We start from the raw sequence: 23,851 nt of genomic DNA on the forward strand, positions 1-23,851 counted from the left end.
AATAAATAAATAAAATAAAAATTTCTGTTTTGTGTCTAATTCAACCATTTCATTACTTATTTGCAGCTTGTTGAAGATCAAACCCAGGACTTTATATGGGATAGACAAATACTCTAACAGTAACCTACATCCCTAGCTCAGTTTTTTAAAAAAATTTTTAATTGAAAAAATATGTGTATGAATGCTGTGCCTGCACATGTCTGTGCACCACATGTGTGCCTGGTGCCAGCAGAGGCCAGAAGAGGGAATCAGACCTCCTAGAACTGGAGTTAGAGATGGTTGTCAACCACCATGTGGGTGCTTGGAATCGAACTAGGGTCCTCTGGAACAGCATCCAGTGTTCTTAACCACTGAGTCGCTCTCCAGCCCATTTTTCTCCCCTTATCACTCACCATATCCAAAGAAGCACAGGCTTGCTGGAGCCCTCGGTGGCTTCACTTTTTCTCAGCCATTTGGCCAGCTTCTCCCCTGCAGGTGATCAAATCTAACCCTTTTTCTAGTCTGCATCTCATTTCTTCAGTGGAATCTGACAAATTTACTGATTACGCTGTCTTTAACATACTCAGGAAGTATCTCAGTGATAGTGTGGTTGTCTAGTATGTCCAGGCCCTGAGTTTGACCCTCAATATAGCAAAAACAAACCATGTTTATATAAAATAATTAATACAGACAATACCAAGATGACATATTTAAAAACAGATCACATGAAATTCTTAGTATAAAGTTAGGGGTGAAATGCACATACCGCCTTGTCTCACCCGCACTCATTTTGACAGAAAGAGAAGAAGAGTGAGTCACTGTGCCTGTGAGATGCCTCAGCACGCAGAGGCTCTTAGTGTGTGATAGTTAGCTTCAGCTGTCAACTTGATATAAACCTAGGAAAAAAGGGACCTCAACTGAAGAACTGACCAGATCAGAGGGTCCTGTGACCACATCTGTGGGAGCATGCTACGGATCACTAATTGATTGCTAACTGATGTAGGAGGGTCCAGCCCACGGTGGGTGATGCCATCCTGAGGCAGGTGGACCCAGGTGGTGGCTGACTGTGCACCTTGGAGCAAGCAGTCAGCTGCCATGGTTTCTGCGCCAAGCTCCTGCCTTGAGCTCTGGCTTTGGTTTCCCTCAGAGAGGAAAAGATGTGGGGCTGGAGAGATTGCTCAGTGGTTAAGAGCACTGACTCCTCTTCCAGAGGACCTGGGTTCAAGTTCCAGCACCCACATGGCAGCTCACAACTGTCTGTAACTCAAGATCTGATATCCTCACACAGTAGTCATACATGCAGCAAAACACCAATGCAAATAAAAATAAACAAATTTTTTAGAAAAGAGGGAAAGATGTAAAGTGTCAGGTGAAATAAATCCTTTCCTCTCCATGTTGCACTGCTCATGGTATTTCTCACAGCAACAGGAAAGCAAACTCCTCACCCTGCAAGCCTGATGAACTGAGTCAGATCCCTGCATCCCGCCACTGAAGGAGAAAGCGAGGTTCCTCAAAGTTGCTCTCTGGCCTCAGCTCATGTGTGCCTGGAGGCACACTTCCTACACACAATAATAATAAATAAAATAAGAATTAAAAAATTTTTTTTTAAAAAAATAAGAATTTAAGAAAAGAATGGTTATAACGGAGTGGTGGAATTACTGGTGATTCTGGCTTCCTCCTTTAGCATTTTCTGAGTTTTAAAGTCTTGAGTCTTAAGATCTGTGAGAGTAAGACATTTTTCTGGCCTGCCACCTGCTGGTGAACAGCAACAGTCCAGGGTAAATTAAATGCAGCACCTGCTCCCTTCTGCTCCTGGCCTTTCTCTCTACAAGTTTCTCTCTTAAGTCAGAGTTCTATACCTTTCCTATCTCAAGGTCCATTCTCATTTTGTTTTGTAATGATTGATTGTAACAAATTCCTTTTGTACGGGATCATATATTAAATCTAGCTGTTTTGAAGTGACTACAGTGTTTTTTTTGTTTTTTTTTTTTAACGATACCATTCAGTTCTACATATCAGCCACGGGTTCCCCTATTCTCCCCCCTCCCACCACCTCCCCTTACTCCCAGCCCGCCCCCCATTCCCACCTCCTCCAGGGCAAAGCCTCCCCTGAGGACTGCGATCAACCTGGTAGACTCAGTCCAGGCAGGTCGGTGATTGCAGTTTTTATCCATTTCTCTCCCTGATAACTCTGTCCTGGTTGAGCTTAATTAAGATTTACCTTCGAGGCCAGCCTGGTCTACAGAGCGAGTTCCAGGAAAGGTGCAAAAACTACACAGAGAAACCCTGTCTCGAAAAACAAAACAAAACAAAAAGATTTACCTAACACGAAGAGAGTTTGCTCTCCAGACCAACAGACAGACCTTGTGGAAGCAGGTCTTATAGTAAGGGTCAGAAGCCCTAGTCAGCGAGGCAAAGTGGCTCTGACCTGTAATCCCAGCATTTAAGACAGTGAAGCAGGAGGATCACAAATTTGAGGCCAGCCTGGGCTACACAGCGTAGCCTCAGCTCTGTAATAAAACCTTGTGTCATCAGTGTATTAGTTACTTTTCTTGTGGTTGCAACAAAATGCCTGGTGAAATCGACTTAAGGAGGGAAAGGTTATTTAGGCTTTCAGTCTGAGGGTATGGACCATGGCAGGAAAAGCATGGCAGTAGGAACTGGAGGCAATTAGTCACACTTCATCCTCTGTCAGGAAGCAGAGAGATGGATGCTGCTGCTCAGTCCATTTCTCCCTTTCTCCTTTTCATTCAGTCCAGGACTTCCACCTAAGGAATGATGCTGTCCACAGTTACTGTGGGTCTCCTACCTCAATGAACTGAATCTAGACATTCCCTCACAGACATGCCCAGAGCTATGTCTCAGGTGATTCTAGATCCTTGCAATAGTGACAACCACATGCTGCAAGAAGAGACCTCTTCATAAAGTCTCTAGTCTTATTCTCTGGAAGGCCAAGCAGTCAACTCCCATTGGCAATCAATGTCCTTATCTGAATTAGTGAGAGCTTTCCAGCACCTATATGACAGGCAGATTTGAGAACACACGTAGAGGCAGGATTAGTAGTTACAAAGCTGTTGTAATGGTGGCCTGAGATGAGAGTATGTATGAAAGCCTGGGAGAAGACAGAATTATCCCACAGCTGGAGCACACCAGGGCTTCCTGAGAAGGAGGGCATTAGTTACAGGTGACCCCAGGTTTCCAACTTGATTGGCCTGGTGAACCAAGGAGCTCTCAACTAGGCAGCAAGTACAGAATAGAGGTAACAGGGTATGGAGAAGTGTGGAATAGATTTTCTGTTTGTTTTTGTTGTTTTTTTAATTTTTTAAAGATTTATTTATTTATTATGTATACAGTGTTCTGCCTGCATATATGCCTACAGGCCAGAAGAGAGCACCAGATTTCATTACAGATGGTTGTGAGCCTCCATGTGGTTTCTGGAATTGAACTCAGGACCTCTGGAAGAGCAGCCAGTGCTCTTAACCTCTGAGACATCTCTCCAGCCCTGTGTGTAAGATTGTAAGACAGCCTTAATAAAGCCATGCAAAGTATGTTCAGCAGTTGAAAATAAGGTTGGAGAGAGTTGGGTGGCTATCACTGTAGGTAAAACCAGAAAACCAAATGAGATTACTTCAATAGCAAGTGCAAAATAAAGAGGAGTGAGCTGGGCATGAGACTGAGTATTCAAGGGACAGACCCTAAACGAGTACTGCACAAGTCGGGGCGGGGCTGGCACACGCCTTTAATCCCAGCACTTGGGAGGCAGAGGCAGGCGGATCCCTGTGAGTTTGAGGCCAGCCTGAGCTACAGAGTGAGTTCCAGGACAGGTACAAAGCTACACAGAGAAACCCTGTCTTGGGGGAAAAAATAGTGCATAAAGGAGACAAGAGAACAGTACCAGAAAGGAAACCTCAGAAGCAAGGCATGGTAGCACATGCCTTCAATCCCAATACTCAGAAGGCTAAGGCAGGAGGATCACAAATTCAAGGCCAGCTCAGGATATACACTGAGATCTTATCTTTGAAGAAAGAAAAAAGGAAGAAAGAAAGGAAGAAAAGGGGGATGGGGGAAGAGAAGAAAAAGAACCAACTTGAAGTGAGTAATTACAGGTACAAGAGTCCAGAAAGCAGAAGAGAACACATTACTGAGCCAGGTAGTGGTGGCAGCGGCGGGGGAGGGGGGCGCGGCACCGCACAACTTTAATTTCAGCACTTGGGAAGCAGAGACAGGAGGATCTGTAGTGGTATTGTGTTCCCCAAAATACTGTGCACCCTAATAAACTTATCTGGGGTCAGAGAACGGAACAGCCACAATATTAAACATAGAGGATAGGCAGTGGTAGCACATGCCTTTAATCCTAGCATTCCAGAGGCAGAAATCCCTCTGGATCTCTGTAAGTTCAAGGCCACATCGGAAACAGCCAGGCATGGTGACACACACCTTTGATCCCAAGAAGTGAGCCTTTAATCCCAGGGAGTTACTGCAGAAAACAGAAAGATACATAAAGTGTGAAGATCAGAAACTAGCACCATTTGGCTGGTTAAGCTTTTAGCTGGTTAAGCTTTAGGCTTTTGAGCAGCAGTTTAGCTGAGAGGCTTCCAGTCTGAGAAACAGGATCAGTTGAGGAATTGGCGGGATGAGGTGGCTGTGGCTTGTTGTGTTTCTCTGATCATTCAGCGTTCACCCCAATACCTGGCCTTGGGTTTGCTTTTATTAATAAGTACCTTTAAGATTCAGGCTACAAGGATCTGTGAGTTCGAGGCCAACCTGGTCTACATAGTGAGTTCCAGGACAGTGAGGGATACATAGTGAGCCCTGTCTTTAACAAAAGAACAAAAAAAAATTACTTAACCTAGCAATCCCTGATAACTTCACAGAGGGTAGTCTGCACAGAGGAGCAGCAATAAAGCTGGAGTTTGGGGCAGCAAGATGGTGCCCGTGACTTGAAGCTCCAAATGTCAACTCTTCAAGGGAGTGTGTGTGAGAAAGGCTGCTTGAGACAGAGTAATAACTATCCATAAGTATGAAAGTCAGAACAAGATGAGCCAACAGAGGCGAGGTGTTTAGCACAGCATCGGGTGTACATTAAGCACCCAAAAAGCACAAATTACTACTATCATGTATTCACTAACACACTACAGTAAACTTATTCTGCACCAGGACTGCTCTGGGCCCCAGTCCTGACCCAAGCTGGTCAAGTATCAATGGCGGACAGAGACAATTAAAAAAGTTACTCAAATTATATGATGTATTTGCTAGCAGTAAATACTAAGAAGAAACCACAAGGCAGGGGATTCTTTCTAGTTCTGTTTTGTTGCTGTGATTAAATACCCTGACAAAAAGCAACTCTGAGGAGAAGGATTTATATCAGCTTACAAATTCCAGGTTACAGTCAGTCCATAACTGTACAGTACTCAAGGTAGGAACTTCAAACAGCTATCCCCTCACACCCAGAATTAAAAGGAGAGAGACATAAACACATCATGCCCACTTGCCAGCTTGTTTATGCTCAGCTCAATTCTCCCCTCTCACATAGTTCAGGACGCCCTCCCCCACCCCAAGGGAATGGTGCTGCCCACAGTGGGCTGGGTCTTCCATATCAATTAATTTTAAGACAATCCCTCATAGACATATCCACTGCAAACTCAATGAAAGCAATCAATCATTAAGACTTCCTTTAAAGGTGACTCTAGGTTGTGTTAACACCTAAGTTGACAATTAAAGCTGACCATCACAAAGAAGGAAGTATCAAATGCTGAAGAAAGAAATAAAATTTTAGATAGGGAAACCTGAGAAAGTAACTCTCAGGGAGAGACCCAAAGGAAATAAAGAAAGTAACTATAATTGGGAGGGAATAATTATTATCATTTGCATTGCTATTAGCCATTTCTAATAAAGTATAGTGAAAGTATATTGTTGTCACATATTACTACTTTCTGCGCTACAATTAATGTTGTGATAATCACTGTCATCTATGGTGGTATTTTATTTGTACTAAAATGTGATTTTATTTGTACGTTAATAAAGTTGCTTGGAGGTCAGAGCTAATAGCAAGCCATAGTAGAGCTGGGTGTTCGTGGCACATGCCTTTAATCCCAGCACTTGGTAGAAGAGCTAGGTAGATCTCTGTGTGGTCAAGGATACAGCCAGCATTGGAGACATACGCCTTTAATCTCAATACCATAGAAGACCTGGAGGGCTGTACATACAGGCAGTGACGAGGCAGTCATGTGTTTGGGTTTACAACCAATGAGAAGGCAGAACAGAAAGACTATATAAAGACAAACACACAGGAAGTAGGTCTCTTTTTGGAGAGGGAGGACCACCTCAGGAGAAAGGGTAAGGTTTTAGCTCTGAGCTTTGACCTCTTGGCTTTCTTCTTTACATTGGTTCTATGCTTCTTATTTAATAAGATGGTTGGTTACATCTACAGTCATCTCTGGCTCTTGAGTAATTTTAGCAGTGGCCTACAGTAGTCAAGGTTTATGGAATCTAGGACTAGGAAGGGCAGAAGCAATGTGACACACGGGAATTAATTATGTGTTCAGAGTAGCAAACAAGAAAGAGATACCAGGCATTACAGCTCATGTTCAAATCTCAGCACTCAGAGCTTAAAAAAATTACAAATCTGAGGAGGCTAGCTTCAGGTACAGAGAGGCTTTTGTTGGGCAGGAAGGAGAGGGGAGAGAGCAAATGAATGAGAATGAATAGAATGCTTTGTGGGTGTGCTAAGTTGACCTTTTGCCCCCAACATACATACATAGAATATTACACACCAGGATCATCTTCAGACCCAAAATGTATTGAAACAAAGAGATCTTTGACACAAGAGAGCATGGTAATCCCACCTCAGATAAGCATAGGTGTACAGTGTGTGATGGAGAGATTACAAGAGAAGATTATGTTTCTACAGGAACATTTATTTGGTGGTCTGAACAGGGATTTGTGAACTTTGTAGGAGAATAATTAAGAGGAACTAGAAGTCTTTGCTATTTGTTAAGGCAAGCACAATACTAGAGTGAGGTAGGTGTGTAATAGTACCTGCTAGATTACACTAAACTAATGAGGATTAAATCTTGCTCATGACTGAACTTGTCTATTAAGACAAACAAAAAACCCTTGAAGGTTAAAATCTTTTAGCTGGGGCCAGAGAGATGGCTCAGCTCAGTGGTTAAGAGTGTTTGGGTGGGAGTTCTACCTCAACTCCCGGCACCCTGGCATCCATATACCCAAAGAGTCTGGAATGTTCTGGTGGAAAATCTACCTCAACTCCCCTCCCAATCTCTTTCCCCAAACCCGCCCCTTCAAAGCCTGCCAAACACAGCTCCTACCCCAGAGATGCTCAAGACCACTCCCACAGGGTATATATAAGCTGCATCCCAGAAAACAGACAAGTGGTTCTCTGCTCTCTCATTCCTGTCTCCTCTCTGGGGGGCTGGAGAGTCACCCAGAACGCTTTACCCATTAAACCAGGGCTTTTTCTTTTTTTCTTTTTTCGAGATAGGGTTTCTCTGTGTAGCTTTGTGCCTTTCCTGGAACTCACTTGGTAGCCCAGGCTGGTCTTGAACTTACAGAGATCCGCCTGCCTCTGCCTCCCGAGTGCTGGGACTAAAGGCATGCACCACCACTGCCTGGCTAGCTTTTTCTAATTCAGTCTGATTTGGATTGCTGTGTCAGCGGAGAGGCTTATTGGGGTGCAAAAACCTTATCAAAGAGTACTTACTGGCTGTTCTTCCAGAGGACCTGAGGTTTGATTCCCAGCACCCATGTGGAGGCTCACAACTATCTGTAACTCCAGCCCCAGGGATCTGACAGCCTCTTTTGGCTGCGAAAGGCATCCGGCATGCCTGTGGCACAAAGACATACATGCAGGCAAAATATCCACAAGCATTAAAACAAAACAAAAAACAAACAAGTAACCTAGTTACTGCTTAACTAGCAGTAATGAGAATACCAAAAGGTGTCCATCAATTCCCTGTAAATGTTGTTATTAGCGGGTAAAGTATGCATACCATCACAAATGGCCAAACTATGAAACCAAATGGCCACATAAAAGCTAGGAAGGAAAAGAATAAAATGGCCAATTATGTTTTACAGCTTGAGTAAACAGCAATTTACATTTTCAGTTTTATTACATTTTCATATATTTAAAGAAGGCTATGTTACATTCATTCACATTACAAATTTCAAACCTAGGGGTATGCAGGACATGATGTTTAATCTTACTCCACCTGAAGGGCAGAAGAAACAAAACACGGGGCTGGTGATGTAGCTCAGTGGCACGGTACTTGCTTGGCATGAGCAAGGCTCTGACTTCAATCCCCAGTACAGTTTAAAAAAGAAAAAAAAAAAAAAGAAAAGGCGGTGTTCAAGATCGTATAACATGCCAGGAATCCAGAGTCCTGGCCATCTAGCAAGTCTTCCAGCAGAGAAACATGAAGAAGGGACAGCAGAAGGAGAGGAAAACACTGGCTGAGGAGTAACTCACTCATTTGTCAGTGACTGAAAAAGCAGGATGTGAATTATCATGGACTTTATTGCCTCCTTCTTCAAACATCCTTATGATTTCACGGTGTGGTTGAAGTCCTGAAGGATATCTATACTCTTTGTGAGTTGCTGGGCCAGGGTGCCTGTTAGGTCTTCAGAATCCTTCAGTCCTGACTGCAGGAGGAACTTGGTGCAAGCCACATGTTGACCTGCACAGGCCAGATGCAGGGCTAAAGGGAGACAAAAACGGTCTATGCTGAGAACATGCACTGCATTCAGAAAAAACAATGGATTATGCAGTCATGCAGAGCTTATGCTTATTTAGAGTGTGAATATGTGTACGTGTGCATTTGTCATGGTGCATGTGGAGAGGGAGGTCAGGGACAATGTGCAGGAGTTGGCTCTCTTTCACTACACGGGCCCTGGGGGATAAAACACAGATTACCAGGCTTGGCTTCATGTGCTCTCACCCACTCAGCCACCTTGCCAGGTACTCACTTATACAGATTTTACACTTTCATAACCTACCCATGACGGCCTACACTGGATCACAATTTAAACGTGACTGAGTTGAAAATATTTCTAAAGAAAACAAACCTGCTCGGTGTGGTGGTGGCACACACATTTAATCCTGGCAAATGGGAGGCAAAGGGAGGCAGATCTTTGTGAGTTCCCAGACAACCAGAGCTCATAGAGAGACCCTGTCTCCAAAAACAAACAAACAAACAAAAATCAGAAAGGATATAAGAAGCTTTTCTACTTAACCGGGAACAGGAGGACTGATTCACCCTAAGCTCCCTCTCATGTGCTACTTAAATATGGTTTTAATGGCACGTAAAAATTCCTCAGTGTTTTGCTGAATTACCATGAATTAGGATGTAGTGATAAAAATCTGTTGACCAATCTTTTTACTCGACGTGTAGAAATTAGCACTAAAAGGTCGGGTGTGCTGTGAATCCAAGTGTGTCCTGCTGCCTGGTCTTGAGGACCAAGTTCAGAGCCCTGATTAGACTAGCAGCAGTTATCCCTTATGACCTGCAAGTGACAATGGGTCGTTTGTGAATCTTTCAAGCCTGAAGATGCCACTGAACCCTATGAGATGACCTTTGGCTCCAAGAATACTAATTGGTTTATTCTAAAGTCAAGTTTAAAGGGTCAGCTCTGGACAGCACTAGGGATGCAGCTCAATGGTAGATCTACCTGGGCCTTGGGCTTGGTCTCCAGTACACAAAGAGAAAGACAAGCACTCTGAGACTATAGCTCTGGACCCTAAATTTATATAATAGTCCTTATGGATAGATAGAAAATACTTCCGCCTCACAGATATTGTTATAATAGGGGCTGGAGAGATGCCCCAGCAGTCAAGAACACAGTTCCTAGCACCTACATCAAACAGCTTACAACCACCTGCAACTCCAGTTCTAGTAGATCGGATGCTTTCTTTTGGCCTCTAGGTACTTGCACACATTCATAGAAATACACACACACACACACATAAAAATAAATAAGTAAATCTGGAGGGGAAAACCCACACAAACCAACCAACCATAGTAACAAGGTAGTGGTTAGTATCCATCATCATAATCATGACGTTGACCAGTTGTGGTGGCACACACCTTTAATTCCAACATTCAGCAGGCAGAGGTAAGTGGATCTCTGTGAGTTTGAGGCCAGCCAGGTCTATATATAAGGGGCTGAAGAGAGGGCTCACCAGTTAAGAGCACTGGCTACTCTTCCAGAGGACCCGGGTCCGATTCCCAGCATCCACATCATGGCACACAACCTTCTGTAACTCCAGTTCAAGGGGATCCAACACCCTCTTCTGGCCTCCATAGGCACCAGGCAAAAGCTATTTTAGGGAGAGACTGTTTGGTTTTCATGGCTAGGGACTGAATGTAGGACATGTACACAATAGGTAAGAGCTCACCACTGAGGTGCTAAACCTACATCAATGCTTTCAACTAAAAAGTACCCGAGTCATTTGCATTCCGTACCTGAGCGATTTCTTTCATCTTTAGAGTTGATGTCGGCACCCAGGGATAACAGAGTTTGAACTGTGCCCGTCTGTCCTTCCTGAGTGTTGAAATAGATGCATTACCGCTGTGATGAGGACAAAAGCAAACCTTTAAAAACCATCTCTAGTGCTCATCAGAAACTCTTCCTGAGGCAGCCAACTGCAAATTCTGAATCTTCCTGTCTTAAGGAAGAGTTATATCATCCATGATTCTCACACGAATCGTTAAATATTTGTAACATTCAGTTATCAGGATGGATAATACTATTAGGTTTCCATCAAGGTCAGCAGTACAAAGCCTTGTGGTTTATATAGAACTCAATTCCAAAATTTCCCAAGCATATGAACTTTTTGCTAAAATCTTTAAGACAGAGGGAACTGAGGCTCTCAGAAGAGACCACTACTATAGCTAGCATCATTCACGCAGTAATTTATACACACGTGTCCTGCCAGTCAGCTCATTACAAACTAGTGAGGCTGGAAAAAAACAATCAAGATTTCCAATTCAGCCTTTCTACGGAGAAAATGTTCATGGACTGAGTCCTCAGTCCATTCACGTACCTATCCCTTGAATTCAGGGGAAGTGCAGTGGGGATTTTTGGTCAGAAAACATGTACTCTTGCTTCTAGGAAACCAAATAAAGGCACTTGGCTTCTAAACAATGTATAATAAGCAAGGCTCCTAAAATAGCCTTTTCTTTAGTGAAATATTAATGCACATCCTTAATGTTTTGTACATTGGAGAGACCAGTAGATGCAATTTCTTTGTGCTAGTTAAAGAGATTTTAAATTCTCAATTCAATATAAAAAAGAGCTACAAATTTCAGAGTGAATCTTTGCTCATTTGTTCATTTTTAGCAAGTTATTTTATTTGTGTTGTGGTGTGTGTGTGTGTGTGTGTGTGTGTGTGTGTGTGTGTGTGTGTACACGTACGAAGGTGCCTGTTAAGGCCAGAAGAGGGCATCAGATCCCCTGGAGCTGGAGTTCCAGGCAGTTGTGAGCTGCCTGATGTGGGTGCTGGCACTCTGCAAGTGCAGCAAGCACGTGTAACACTGAGCTCTCTCTCCAGCCCCGTTTATTTATTTTTAATAGAAAATATTTAACTTCGCTACACCAAAGTGGAGTTCCACAGTTTGCTTTCAAACACTTAAGGGACAACTGAAAAGGCCTTCACTACCCTCCAACATCGTCACGGTTTTCAACAACATTCCTGAAAATAAGAGTACAGAAAGCCCAAGTAGTACACAGAATTAAGAGTTCTCCTCTCTCCATTTTGCCTAGACACCAAAAATGTCATGTTTCCATTTAAAGAGATTGAAAGATTCAGAATCACAAACATCTTGGGAACAGAGGGTACTGAGGGAGCCAAAGAGGCCAAGACTACAAGAGCTGGCCATCCCCAGAGCAGCAAGCCTCAGGAAGAAATGCTGTCATGACAAGCAACTGACCTTGGCTGCATAAAGAAGTGCTGTTAGCTGGGTTGACTTTGCTCTCACATCTACATCAATGCCAAGACTGGACACCAGGAATCGTATGGCTTCATCCTGCCCAGTGACTGCTGCCCGGTGTAGAGCCTGGGCCCCCAGACTATCTTCAGCTGAAGGGCAAGCCTAGTAGGCAGGAAAGGGGAGCAGCGTAAAAAGCAGAGGAATCTGGTCCATAGTCCTGCAGATGTTCTGGTGTGGTTCTACCGGGCAGAGCACATGATTTCTTCCTGATTTTCAAAGCATTTGAACTAAAATGTGGTCAAGTCAATGCTCTGGCTATAGTGCCTTAAGCTCTGTCAGGACAACTTGTTGCTACTACTATCAAAGTGACAATGTTCAGTGAATCCTTAATTTTCTAACTGCTCTATGTATGTTGGATTATTGGATCCTCCCTGGATCAAGTCCAAGGTTCTGAGCATTCTACTTTGAGTTCCAACCTAGCATCATTAAATCTTTGTAAGGAACCTTCCAAAGAAATTACATTTTGTCACAATTTTAGAGATGGGAATGTGAATGCATGTATATTTACAGAGGTCAAAGGTGGAGAAACTCAGGAGCCAGGATTTGAAACCAGCAAATGAATAATGATGTATCATTATTCCCAGATCTAAAATTTCTAAGGAAGAACTAAAGGAAAAAGCAAAACCACTTTATTTATACCTTGTGTTTTTCAAGGAGCAGCTTGGCTATGTTAACATGGCCACACTGAATTGCATCCATGAAGGGCGTGACACCACAGTTATCTCTACAGTCTGGTTCATAGAGACACCTAGAGTCAAATCCAAAAAACGACAGAACTGTGAATATTCACCATTGCAAACCCAAGACAGATGACTTGATGACCTGCAGCAGGCTGTATACCTTACAGGTGACCTGTGACAGTCTGGAGCTGTCTTTCTTTTATCGCCTTAGCATCTGAACCGAGTTCCATGTCTTCAGGACCTTCCTCTTTTAACTTTCTCATCACATCAGCTGGAGCTTTCATTTCTTCAGTTTCTCAGCTTGGAAGCTTTGTAGTCACCCTTACTATCTTTTTCTTCTCTTTCCCAAACAATTACCTAAATATAATTCTGTAGCCAGGCTACTTAAAACATCTACATTCTCCTCTCCATCTCCACTTTCACCCCTATGCACACGCAGGGTGACTAACAGCCTCCGAATGCTCTTCTAATCATGACCCTTGCCTCCCCTTCCTCTGCCCCAATTCTCCAGAGCAACCACAGTCATCTTGCTTCTCCTGCCTCAGTCTCTGGAAGGCTGGAATTACAGATGTGTGCCACAGTATGTAGCTTTTTAATTCTAGGGTTCCATGGAATTATTTACAAACACTGTCTTCATTACCCTATGAAGGCCATTAGCAAAGAGCTATGTTTATTTCATTACCCAGACCTAACACACAAAGGCTACTGAAAAGTATTTCTTCAATGAAGAGTATTTACAAATTTGCAGAAAAGCAAATATGTCCCACCTGTGGTTCTAAGTGCTTGACAAATGTTTTTAGGATACAGGATTCAATGCTCTTTGCTTTGGCCCATTATCTTTTCCACTTCTAACTTCTCATCACCATTCATATGGTGCAAAGTGTCACACTGGTTTCTGGTCCACCTTGTCTCTGCCTTCTTGAACTCTGCTTTGATCTTTCACACATATACAACTACCCGACTTGTTCCAAGGTGAAATTCTTTTTTTTTTATTTAAAGATTTATTTCTTATGTATAGTGTTCTGTCTGCATGTATGCCTGCAGGCCAGAAGAGGGCACCAGATCTCATTACAGATGGCTGTGAGCCACCATGTGGTTGTTGGGAATTGAACCCAGACCCCTGGAAGAGTAGTCAGTGCTCTTAACCTCTGAGCCATCTCTCCAGCCCCAATAATTTTGATTGTTAACTTTTTTTTTTTTTGGTTTTTCGAGACAGGGTTTCTCTTGTAGCTTTGCACCTTTCCTGGATCTCGAGCTATAGACCAGGCTGGCCTTGAACTCACAGAGATCAGCCTGCCTCTGCCTCCCGAGTGCTGGGATTAAAGGTGTGCACCACCACTGCCCGGGCTCCAAGGTGAAATTCTTATGGCTCCCCTAACCTTGCTCCTCTTTCAGGGTTCAATGTCTCAGGTGCCACACTGTGAAAGGCATCCTTGATGTTCCCTTGCTCCTCCTTTATTTTAAGGCCTTGAATATGCTAGGCAAGCATTCTACCACTGAGGTGCATTCCCAGGCCCCCTCAGACCCTTTTCATCAAATTATGCACCTATTTCTATTGATTCTACTTTTTAAAGATACCTTTCAATCCGCTTCTTCCTTCTTGCCTTAGTCACTGTTCTATTGCCATAAAGACAACTCTTTATGAAAGAAATCATTCAGTTGAGGGCCTGCTTACAGTTTCAGATGTTTAGTCTACCATCATCATGGTAGGAGCATGGTGGCATGCCCAGGCAGGCACTGGAACAGTAGCTGAGAGTTACATCCTGATTCCTAGGCAGAGAGAGCCTAGGCCTGGCATCGACTTTTGAATCCTCAAAGCCCACCCTCAGGGCCACACCCCCTCAACAAGGCCACACCCCCTAATACTTCTAATCTTCACTCCCTGGTGACTAATACTTAAATATAAGGGGGCATTCTTTTTCAAACCACCACACTTTCTAGACTCATCTCTTCAGCCCAACTGCCATCACTTCTCTCCTGTTTCACTTCATCAACCTAAGGGACAATTTCACAGAAACCTCTTCCCATCCCAGGTTCATTTATATTTTGCAACTAGGTGATGCTTGAAAACTGCTGACTTCTTATGACCCCTGGCTTCAAAACCCTTCACCAAGGGGCCTGGAGAGAAAGTTCAGCAGTGGTGAGTATTTGTTGCTCTTCCAGAGGACCTGGGTTTGATTCCCTCTGACACCCTCTTCTGGCTGCCACAGGCACCAGGCATGCATATGGTGTACAGACAGGCACGCAAGCAAAACATTCAGACACATAACATGAACACAATGGTCTGTAGCATCCATATTCTATACTGTTGAGACTTCAGCATATCCTGAACTACTACCAGTCTCTCAAATGTGCTCTCCTTTCTTCTGGTGCAAAAAACCCCCTTGGCCCTCATGACAGCTGTTATTTTCCCTTCAGGTGAACAGCTTTGGCTGTGCTGGTGCCGAAACATTATTTATTTCTTCAGTCTTTACTAATTTACACTGGGTCTTCCTATCACACACTCCTATGGGGACCCTGAATTGGTACACGACCCTGTTCCATTGTGGACACTGAGCTCTCTACATAAAAGGAAAAGTAACTCCTTGTTATAACTAAGAAATATTTCCACCAACTTACCATGCTATTCTTACCTATCAAGAAGCTCTTGTACTGCTTCGAAACAGCCATGCATCGCTGCGGGGAAAAGAATGGAGACAATCAGAACTTTTTAGTGTATACTTGAAATTTTCTTGGCTGGTGTGGTGGTTTGAAAGAAAATGGCCCACAGAGGGAGTGGCACTATTAGGAGGTGTGACCTTGTTGGAGAAAGGGTGTCAGTCACTGTGGGGGGTGGGTTTTGAGTTCCTCTATGCTCAAGCAACTCCCAGTGTCACAGACCATTTCCTGTTGCCTTCTGATCAAAATGTAGCCAGCACCATGTCTGCCTGCATACTGTCATGTCTTGCCATGAGGATAATGGACTAAACCTCTGAAACTATAAGCCGCTACCTCAATTAAATGTTTTTCCTTTATAAGAATTGCTGTGATAATGGCGTGTCTTCACAGCAATAGAAACTCTAACTAAGACAGCTGAGGAGGTAACTCATTAGCCAAACCCTGACCTAGGATGCACAAAACCCTCGGTTTTATCCCAGTACAATGAATAAATAATTAAGAACAAGCCCGTTGGTGGTGGTGCATGCCTTTGATCCCAGCACTTGGGAGTCAGGGGCAGGCAGATCTCTTCAAGTTCGAGGCCAGCCTGGGCTACAGAATGAGTTCCAAGACAAGACAGTCAGAGCTGTTACACAGAGAAACCCTGTCTCAAAAAACCTAAATAATAAATAAATAAACAAACAAGCAAAATTCTTTCTCCTGGCTTTAAAAAAATTTTGCCTTATATTTATTTATTCAATTTTCTGTGTATAACTGTTTTAATTGCATGTCTGTATGTGTACCACACATATGGATTATGCCCACAGATGTCAAAAGAGGGTGATGGATCCCTTGAAAATTGGGATCTAGAGTTAGAGACTGTTGTGAACCACCATGTGGGTGCTGGGAACTGAACCCAGGTCCTTCGGAAGAACAATAAGTGTTCTTAACTGTTGAGCCATCTATTCAGTCACATCAGCCCTGGTCTTCTCACAGAAGGAAAACCTAAAATACATAATGTTACTGTCCTATCAAAAAAAAATCCAACCAAATAAATGATAAAGAATGATGTTTTGAGCACTTTCACGGCAAACTTCCAATTTTAAACTTATCTCCCCACTTTAGTGCTGGAAGTTGCAAAGGCTGGTGTAGTCTCTTGCCAGAAAACTGCAAAAACACTTTGAAGGTAACCTATTTAATAGTAATCTATGAAAATTATCCAGAAATTTACTCCTTCTACTTAAGATACCTATTCTCAACAGAAAAGGTTCTGACTCTCTGTCCTCCATTTATTTTGGGTGAGTGACAGATTAGTGACTGTTTCTCCAAGAGAATATTTTGGGGAGTGTGCATGATGGGAGCTAGCCAAGCATTTTATGAACTAGGTGGACTTTTCCTACTTACTCAAAAAGTTTCAGAAAGGATCCCTTGGTCCATAAGTGCTGGCTGTGACTGGAGAACAAGCAGGTGCTTATTCCCAGACAGTACAGATTACATCATATCTTAGATATTGATCTTTAGAGATAGTACCAGCTCAGTATCCTAATTCAATGAACTGCCTCTTAGACTAAGAATTATCTTCCATATTTCTCTCTCTGGGGGGAAGGATATTGGGGAATTTGAGAAAGGGTCTCCCAACATTGCCCAGCTGGCCTTAAACTTGCATGGATCCTCTTGCCTCAACCTCCTGAGGGCTAGAACTAGAGGCATGCATCATGCTGCCTGGCTTATTTTCCAACTTTGTTTTAGACTTTTGAGTCCATTATCTACACATTCCACACTAATTTTGCTTTTTGCCAAGACTACAGCATGGTATCATCACCACTGTGAAAAGCTAAGAAGGACATTTGCTCAAACACAAACCAAGTTCTTTACCCAGGGCCACAGACTTTGGCAGGGACAGAGCTAGCTTACCATCTAACTGACCAGGAAGGGTAATTACGACAGATACACTCGAAAGGTGGACTAACACAGTGACACAGAGCCGAGGGCTCCATCACTTTACAAACTTATAGTCTGCCAAGAAATCCCAAGATGCTCTGATGCTTGCCCTCTGATTTCCCAAATCCTCCATTCCTCTGGCAGATTACTTGAACTACAAAATGTAGGCAGCACTGGGGTGAAACCAACTACAGACAGAGGCGACTGCAGGGTATACCTGCAGTATGTAAAGGAGTTCTTCTAATTTTGCTCTCTGTTTTCCAAGCATCTGGGCAGACAGTGAGCAAGTACCGGAGGATCACTGGGTCGCCTTCTCGACTGGCAATGTGGAAACTGTTCCAGCCATCCTTGTTCTTCAGGAGCGGATTGGCGCCGTGTTCCACAAGGACCTGGATCACTTCAAGGTTCTTCCTTGTACAAGCCATCATCAGAGGAGTCCTAACGTCAACCAGGATGGAAAGGAGCTGAGGCATTTGGAAGAATCCAGGCCTTCAGGGAATGTATGTTTTTGGTACAGACGGAAAACCTAAAGGAGTCTGGGGGTTGGGGTGGGGGGCAGGAAAACGGCTTAGACTGTCAGCCTCTGACTTCTCTGAGGTCTGTGAGAAATAACAAGGAGACACTGATTCTGAATGCGCATCCACGGGAGTAGGTTATCTGAGAGGCAAAATCTGTTTATGAGTCAAGCAGAGGACTGATATAAACCACAGATAACCCTCAAGATATAGTGGAACTACTTTACAATAGTGAAGGAGATGTACTTTTAATTATACGGTGCTTTCCTGTCCTTGAGCTGAGATCAAATTCAGGGGCTCATGCACACTAGGAGGCTGCACCACCTCTGATATATTTCCCAGGCCTTATGTTTTGACAGATTTGAAATAACTTGGAAGGCAGGAACTTCGTTAAGTTAGGCGCCTAAAAAAGTTAACAGGCTCCCAGACATAGTACAAAAAAGATGCCAATATGGCAGCAAATGAAACTGATTTGTGCGGTGGAAGAGTATCACCAACATTCTTGCTGGTGGCCGAGCAACGCTTGATGTGACAAAACTGCATAGAGCTCAACATGCAATGCATGTGCCACTGAAACCTATCCACTGCAGCCTTGTCAATTAAAATAATGCAACCGTGAACAAGTACTTTAGCAAGATGTCTCCAGAAGAACACATCCTGGGCACATGAGTAATACAATCCATCCGTTAACCATTTGATTATATTTCTATACTCTCTCAACGGGAAGTAATTGTCCTAACTAAAGAGCCAAACCGAGGAAGAAAGGAAGGCTGGGGTGAGAATTAGAAACCGAGGAAAGTTATACGTCTAACAGACACACTGAAAAATACATGAAAATTTGTGATTCCTCGGAGAGTGGCGATGTAGCTTTTCTGGACTCCGGGTACCTACCAGTCGGCCTTCTTCAAGGAGTCCACGACTGCACCTCGGTCCAAGAGGTAGTCCACGCAGTCCCGGTGGCCCATAGAGGCAGCTTCGTGCAGAGGCCGCTTGTAGTCTCGGTTGGCAGCCTCGATATCCATACTCCAAGCCTCCACTAGATAAGCTAGGATGTCCAGGCGCCCGTGGCGGGCCGCACAGTGGAGAAGGGTGTCTCCGGCTGGCCCCTGGCAACCTCCAGCCACCTCCAGCTCCTCTTTCAGAGCGCGCAGCCGGCCCTCCTGCACCAGCCTGCAGAGGCGCCGGGGATTCCCAGGCGGAGCCATCACCCGGGACCAGGCGTGACAAAAGTAGGAGGAAGACGGAGCTCCAGTCCTCCTAAACACAGACTAGTGTAAACATAGGTTGGGCTAAGGTGAGAGATGGTTAGGGCTTCCGCTTCCTCCACGTGACCGTTCTCCTGGACGCCCCGCCCCCCCCAGCGGGATTCTGTTTGCTAGCGACTTTTTTATGCCTCCAGCCCTGGTTTCAAAGTCATAATTCCCAATGTGAAATGGTGTCTCCTCAGGCGACCGGACCAACAACAAAGCATGCTCATAGGTCATTCTCCTAACCGTACTCCAAACATGCGAAGTCGTCAGGGTGGGAGCCCTTGCAGTTTAGGGTAAAGGTATGCACCTGACATCCTGAACTGTCCTCTGCACCCGAGTCATCCGCCGACGAAAGACCTAACAGAATGCATTGCGCCGCTGTACCGCAAAGCCCTGAAGTGGAATAGAGGGGCTTGGCAGCCTGACCTCGCACCGTACGGCTCTCCACCGTACAACCTATGGAGGTGTCTGCCAGGCTGCAGAGCCGGGGTCTTGGGCTGCTCCGGTGGTAGCTGCAAGAGGCAGCGAGGCCGGCTCTCCACAGTCGAGCGCACGCTGCCTACCACCCCGGAGCCTACCGGGCTCACGTGTGCTGTGGGGATGTCTGCCGGCCTGCACAGCAGCATCCTTGGGCTGCCCAGGCTCCCAACAGCAGGGTTTCTGGGGCCTCTCGGAGGTGGGACAGTGTCCCCGTGCTCCGCCCGCTCCTCACCCAATCCGCAGCCGACCCCAGCCCCCTCCCCGCCGGCTGCAGCCGCCTCAGCCCCCACGGGAACCCAGGGAGCTCGAAGGAACTCTGGGAAAGTTTCCTTCGCCTCCCCCGCGCCAGCGGAAGCACCGACGGGGCGTGGCCCAGTTCCTTGAGCCACGCCCTCTCCCGCCTCGCGTACGGATTGGCTCTAGGAGCCGTCTGTCCGCGTGCCCCTCCAGTTCCGAGTTTTGACTGGTTCAGGGGTCCGTCCGTCATCTTCGGCGGAGGGTGCATCTTGGCAGCGAAGGGGCGGAGCTCGCGGAGGAAGTCTGCAGTCGTCTCTGCTCGCAGTCGGGGCCGAAGGAGGGGCTTGCTGGTCGGGGAAAGGCTGGACGTCCAGGGGCACCGGCCGGATGGTGTCGGCGGCGGGGTCCTGGGCCGGGCCACCATAGTGCGTGAGACCGTGGACTTGGCGTGGGGTGCGAGCCGGGCAAACTTCACCTTGTGGGGCCCAGCGCAGGGGTCTCGGCCTCGGGGGTGGGGCCCGAGCTGAGGGTGGATGGAGGAGCTGGCCGCGCCCGCAATGGTCAGGTGTGGGCCTGCTGCTGGAGGCCGGGAGCTCTCTGCAGACCGGTGCCCCCACGTCGCTCCCGGAGGCTCCAGAAGGGGCAGCACTCGAGAAGTAGCCTCTGCTGCTGGCAAGCCTGACTTGTCTACACTGTAATGTTTTTGACCTTGGGCGAGTCATTGTATTCTGCACCCGACGTTTGTGTTTGCCTTGGTAGCCTTCCAACCCCTCACCTGAACAGGTGATGATTCAGGGAACATAAGGCCTGGGGGTTTTTAGAGGGGCTCATTGAGATCCCAGCAAGCTTTGTTGGACTCTTTTCAAGGAACTGGACATTTAACCGGATGATGTTTTTGTTTGGGGAGTAAAATGGAAGCCGCTACTGTTATGCTTAAAAATAATTTCTCTGCGTTTGGCACTGGACTCTTGGTTCACAAAGTGCCTGCCATTGTTTATTCCATAAGCGGCCCATCGGCAGCATTCTGGTTTTAGAGGTGAGGACATTGAAGCCTAATGAAGTTAGTGATTTATACCACGTATTGGAAAGTTGAGGCATCTGGTAGTTTCAAACTTTTTGCCACTTTGCATGATACATGGTTTTAGTTCTCAACATTTGAGAGACTTAAGTAGGAGGACCTTGAGTTTGAGGCTAGTCTGGGCTACCTGCTCCTTCCTTACAAGTGATGGGGTTTTGCCTTATATCTCTAGTTTCCCATTCTTTAAACAAAACTGAGACCCGTGGTTCACAAAAGGATGAAATATTTGAAATCCAGGATAATTGGCTAGTGTTCCAAATAAGATTCTGCCTCTCCTCTGCTTTATGAATTTACTTTGTTGTGTGTTTTCCTTTGGGGAAGTAGTTATTGCTTTGTGAATCTGCCCCACTGCCCTTGTGACCTTCTGGAGAGGAGTGGGTATTTGTACTTTAAGTTTATGAAGAGAGCGGTTGCTGCTCTCTCAGTCTGGTCGAGCTGCCCATTTCTTTAGTTTGTGGCCTGACCTTTACTGTCTCAATTCCCATGTAGCTGTCATTGGAATTGGAATTTTCTACCTGACTTTTGCTGTATTTCATGGATCTGTGGCACTTGTGTGTTGTAATTGAAGAACCCATCCTTTAACATGTCTCCTGACTTGTGAATACATAAAACTATTTGAATTCTAATTTCAAATGTGTTACTGTCTTTTTTCTTCTTCTATTTCTCTATCCCTTCCAGGCTGACTTTAGAGACAAATGTAGATTCTGTCTTTGCTGTTCTGGCTGTGAAATAACTTCTGGCAATTTATCACCAAAGCCAACTCTTATATTGTCAATGGTCAGTCACATGCTTTTTGAAGACTGCTCTTACATTTCATAGGCCTTTTCTGGAGCTTAACTGGGTATTCCCTTTAAAAACAAAATAATTGCTGGGCAGTGGTGGCGCATGCCTTTAATCCCAGCACTTGGGAGGCAGAGCCAGGCAAGTCTTTATGAGTTCAAGGCCAGCTTGGTCTACAGAGTGAGTTCTAGGACAGACTCCAAAGCTACACAGAGAAACCCTGTCTCTAAAAACAAAACAAAACAAAAACAAAATAATCTGGACTTGGTGGCACACACTTGTCATCCCAGCACTTCGCTGGACTCTGTTCTAAGACCCTACCTCAGCAAAGCAAAGTGACCCAACCAACACCCAAAACAAAACACAAAAAGAAACCCTGAAAAATTATTTTTTATTTTTATTTATTATTATTTTTTGTTGTTGTTGTTGTTGTTTGAGACAGGGTTTCTCTGTGTAATAGCTCTGACTGTCCTGGAACTTGCTCTGTAACAGATCAGGCTGGCCTCGAACCCACAGAGATCCTCCTGCCTCTACCTCCGCCTCCGGAGTGCTGGGATTAAAGGCGTGTACCACCAAGCCCGGTGAAAAATTATTTTTAGAACTGAAACTTTAGGCCTTTCTCTGCTTCTGGGAAAAACGATTACAGCAGCTATTTCTCCTTTGCTTTTTAACATAGCTGATGATGCCATTTCTCTTACTGTTTGTTCCACAAGAAACGTCAGTTATCCTGTCAGTTATTCTTGATTGATCTCTTAGTCTTAACACCGTGTTGTTACTCAACTGTCCTCTCTACCCAGCTTCTGCTCTCAGGCCCTCTCCAGTTCCTGTCTAGCTTGGTACCATGCCTCTCTGATCTGTTTTGCTGACAATCTCCATGTCTATCTAAACTTGATTGTGTAATGACCTTGCATTTAAAAACTGCATGATACTCTGAATTGCCTATGCAATAAAGGCCACTTTCTTTAGCAGTATATAAGAGGACTTTTGTAGTCTCTGCCTCCAAGTTCCTTTTCCAGTCTTGTTATCTCTCATTCCCTATCAGCTGGCTGTTCTGAAGAAATGAAACTTTTCTGTCACAATGTGTTTTGCTGTGCCTTTTCTCCTCTTATATTGTTTTCTTATGCCTGACTGAATCCCATTCATCATTTATGACTGAATTCTTCATGATGCTTCTTCCATTGATCCTAATTCTATTTACTACCATAGGCCCTTATGCGTGCATTTATGTAGTACTTGGATTGCTGTATGTTTAGCAATTTGTGTTTGTTTTGTTAGCTGCCTTATGGTCAGGCTTACTTATTTTTGTATGCTCTCCAATGTCTAAAATAGCATTAGCAACAAGGATACCATAAGGAACGCTCTCATGAAGTTCATATTAAATCTGGGATGTGGTAGCTATAGGAAGAGGTTGAGGAATGAATGAATAATAGAAAAAGGTTTTCAAATATATCAAGATATATTGTGGATAGTAAATAGCGACCTTTCTGTTTGTTTTCTGTCAGTCCTTCTGAGGGACATAGAACAGTCCAGCCCATCCTTTCTTGCTGTAAGCTGGGAAGATGGCTCAATTGGTAAAGTGCTTGCCAGTCAAGCACGGGGACCCGTTTTGGATCCTTAGCACCACATACAAAGCTGTGCAGGACACTGCATGCCTTGTCATCTCAGCCCTGGGGCGACAAGACAGGTACCACGGGCTTGCTAGCCAGCCAGTCTAGCTAAATCAGGTGAGCTCTGGTTCCCAGTTAGAAACCTGTCTCTTAAAAACAGGACAGATTCTGAGGAATGACACCTGAGGTTGACTTGTCCTCCTGATACAGTATACCAGCATCATTTTCCCTCACACTCCCCACAATAAAAGATTGGGCCAGCTGACGTGGACCTTTGGGTTTAGAGAAGCAGGATGTGGTGGCCGGTAGGTCCTGGCTTTACCCGAACTCTGAATGCCATTGAGGGAAATGAGAACTGAGTATGATCTCTTCCTGGGTTTGGTGGTTTGTTTTTGTTTCTGTTTCTTTTTCCCTCTGTTTTTGTTTGGTTGTTTTAGAGTTAAATGGGGACAAAATATTTGGAAGGTTTTTCATTTTGAGTCTGTACTATTGACTGTATAGTGACATTTCTCTTACAGTTAATGTTTTCAGCATATTTGTTATCAACTCTCTTTGGTTGTGACATATAACAGTGTTATTGTTGTTTTTTAATGGTATTTGTTTCATTTTTTTTTTTGGTTTTTCGAGACAGGGTTTCTCTGTGCAGTTTTGCGCCATTCCTG

At 44.7% G+C, this 23,851-nt stretch overlaps 2 protein-coding genes across 7 annotated transcripts in view; one reads left to right on the forward strand and one right to left on the reverse strand.

Moving 5' to 3' along the window:
• Window positions 1-8,060: 8,060 nt before the first annotated feature.
• Window positions 8,061-19,687, reverse strand: Ankrd16 (ankyrin repeat domain 16). 4 transcript variants are annotated; one of them, XM_028891224.2, is made up of 7 exons: window positions 18,649-19,676; window positions 17,460-17,680; window positions 15,298-15,340; window positions 12,624-12,732; window positions 11,925-12,086; window positions 10,458-10,536; window positions 8,061-8,693 (listed from the first exon to the last, which is right to left on the reverse strand). In XM_028891224.2, exons 1-7 carry the CDS (start codon window positions 18,960-18,962, stop codon window positions 8,536-8,538), a joined length of 1,086 nt encoding a protein of 361 aa, XP_028747057.1. In that variant the 5' UTR covers window positions 18,963-19,676; the 3' UTR covers window positions 8,061-8,535. The 4 variants fall into 4 exon arrangements, with proteins under 4 accessions (XP_028747057.1, XP_037061861.1, XP_037061862.1 ...); XM_037205966.1 differs by having other exon boundaries at window positions 17,460-17,841; window positions 18,649-18,738; XM_037205967.1 differs by lacking the exon at window positions 18,649-19,676 and having other exon boundaries at window positions 17,534-17,613.
• A 308-nt stretch (window positions 19,688-19,995) lies between these two features.
• Fbh1 (F-box DNA helicase 1) overlaps window positions 19,996-23,851 on the forward strand; it is a 40,220-nt gene continuing 36,364 nt past the window's right edge. The window contains exon 1 of one of the 3 annotated variants that reach the window (XM_028891278.1): window positions 19,996-20,507. Coding sequence is in view for 1 of the 3 variants with exons in the window: in XM_028891261.1 (XP_028747094.1) it covers window position 20,149 (1 nt within the window). In the remaining 2 variants the exon portion in view is untranslated. The remainder of the gene's footprint in view (window positions 20,508-23,851) is intronic. The other 2 variants (XM_028891270.1, XM_028891261.1) reach the window with 2 other exon arrangements.

Source organism: Peromyscus leucopus, chromosome 5 (assembly GCF_004664715.2).
Source record: "Peromyscus leucopus breed LL Stock chromosome 5, UCI_PerLeu_2.1, whole genome shotgun sequence".
Lineage (NCBI taxonomy): Eukaryota > Metazoa > Chordata > Mammalia > Rodentia > Cricetidae > Peromyscus > Peromyscus leucopus.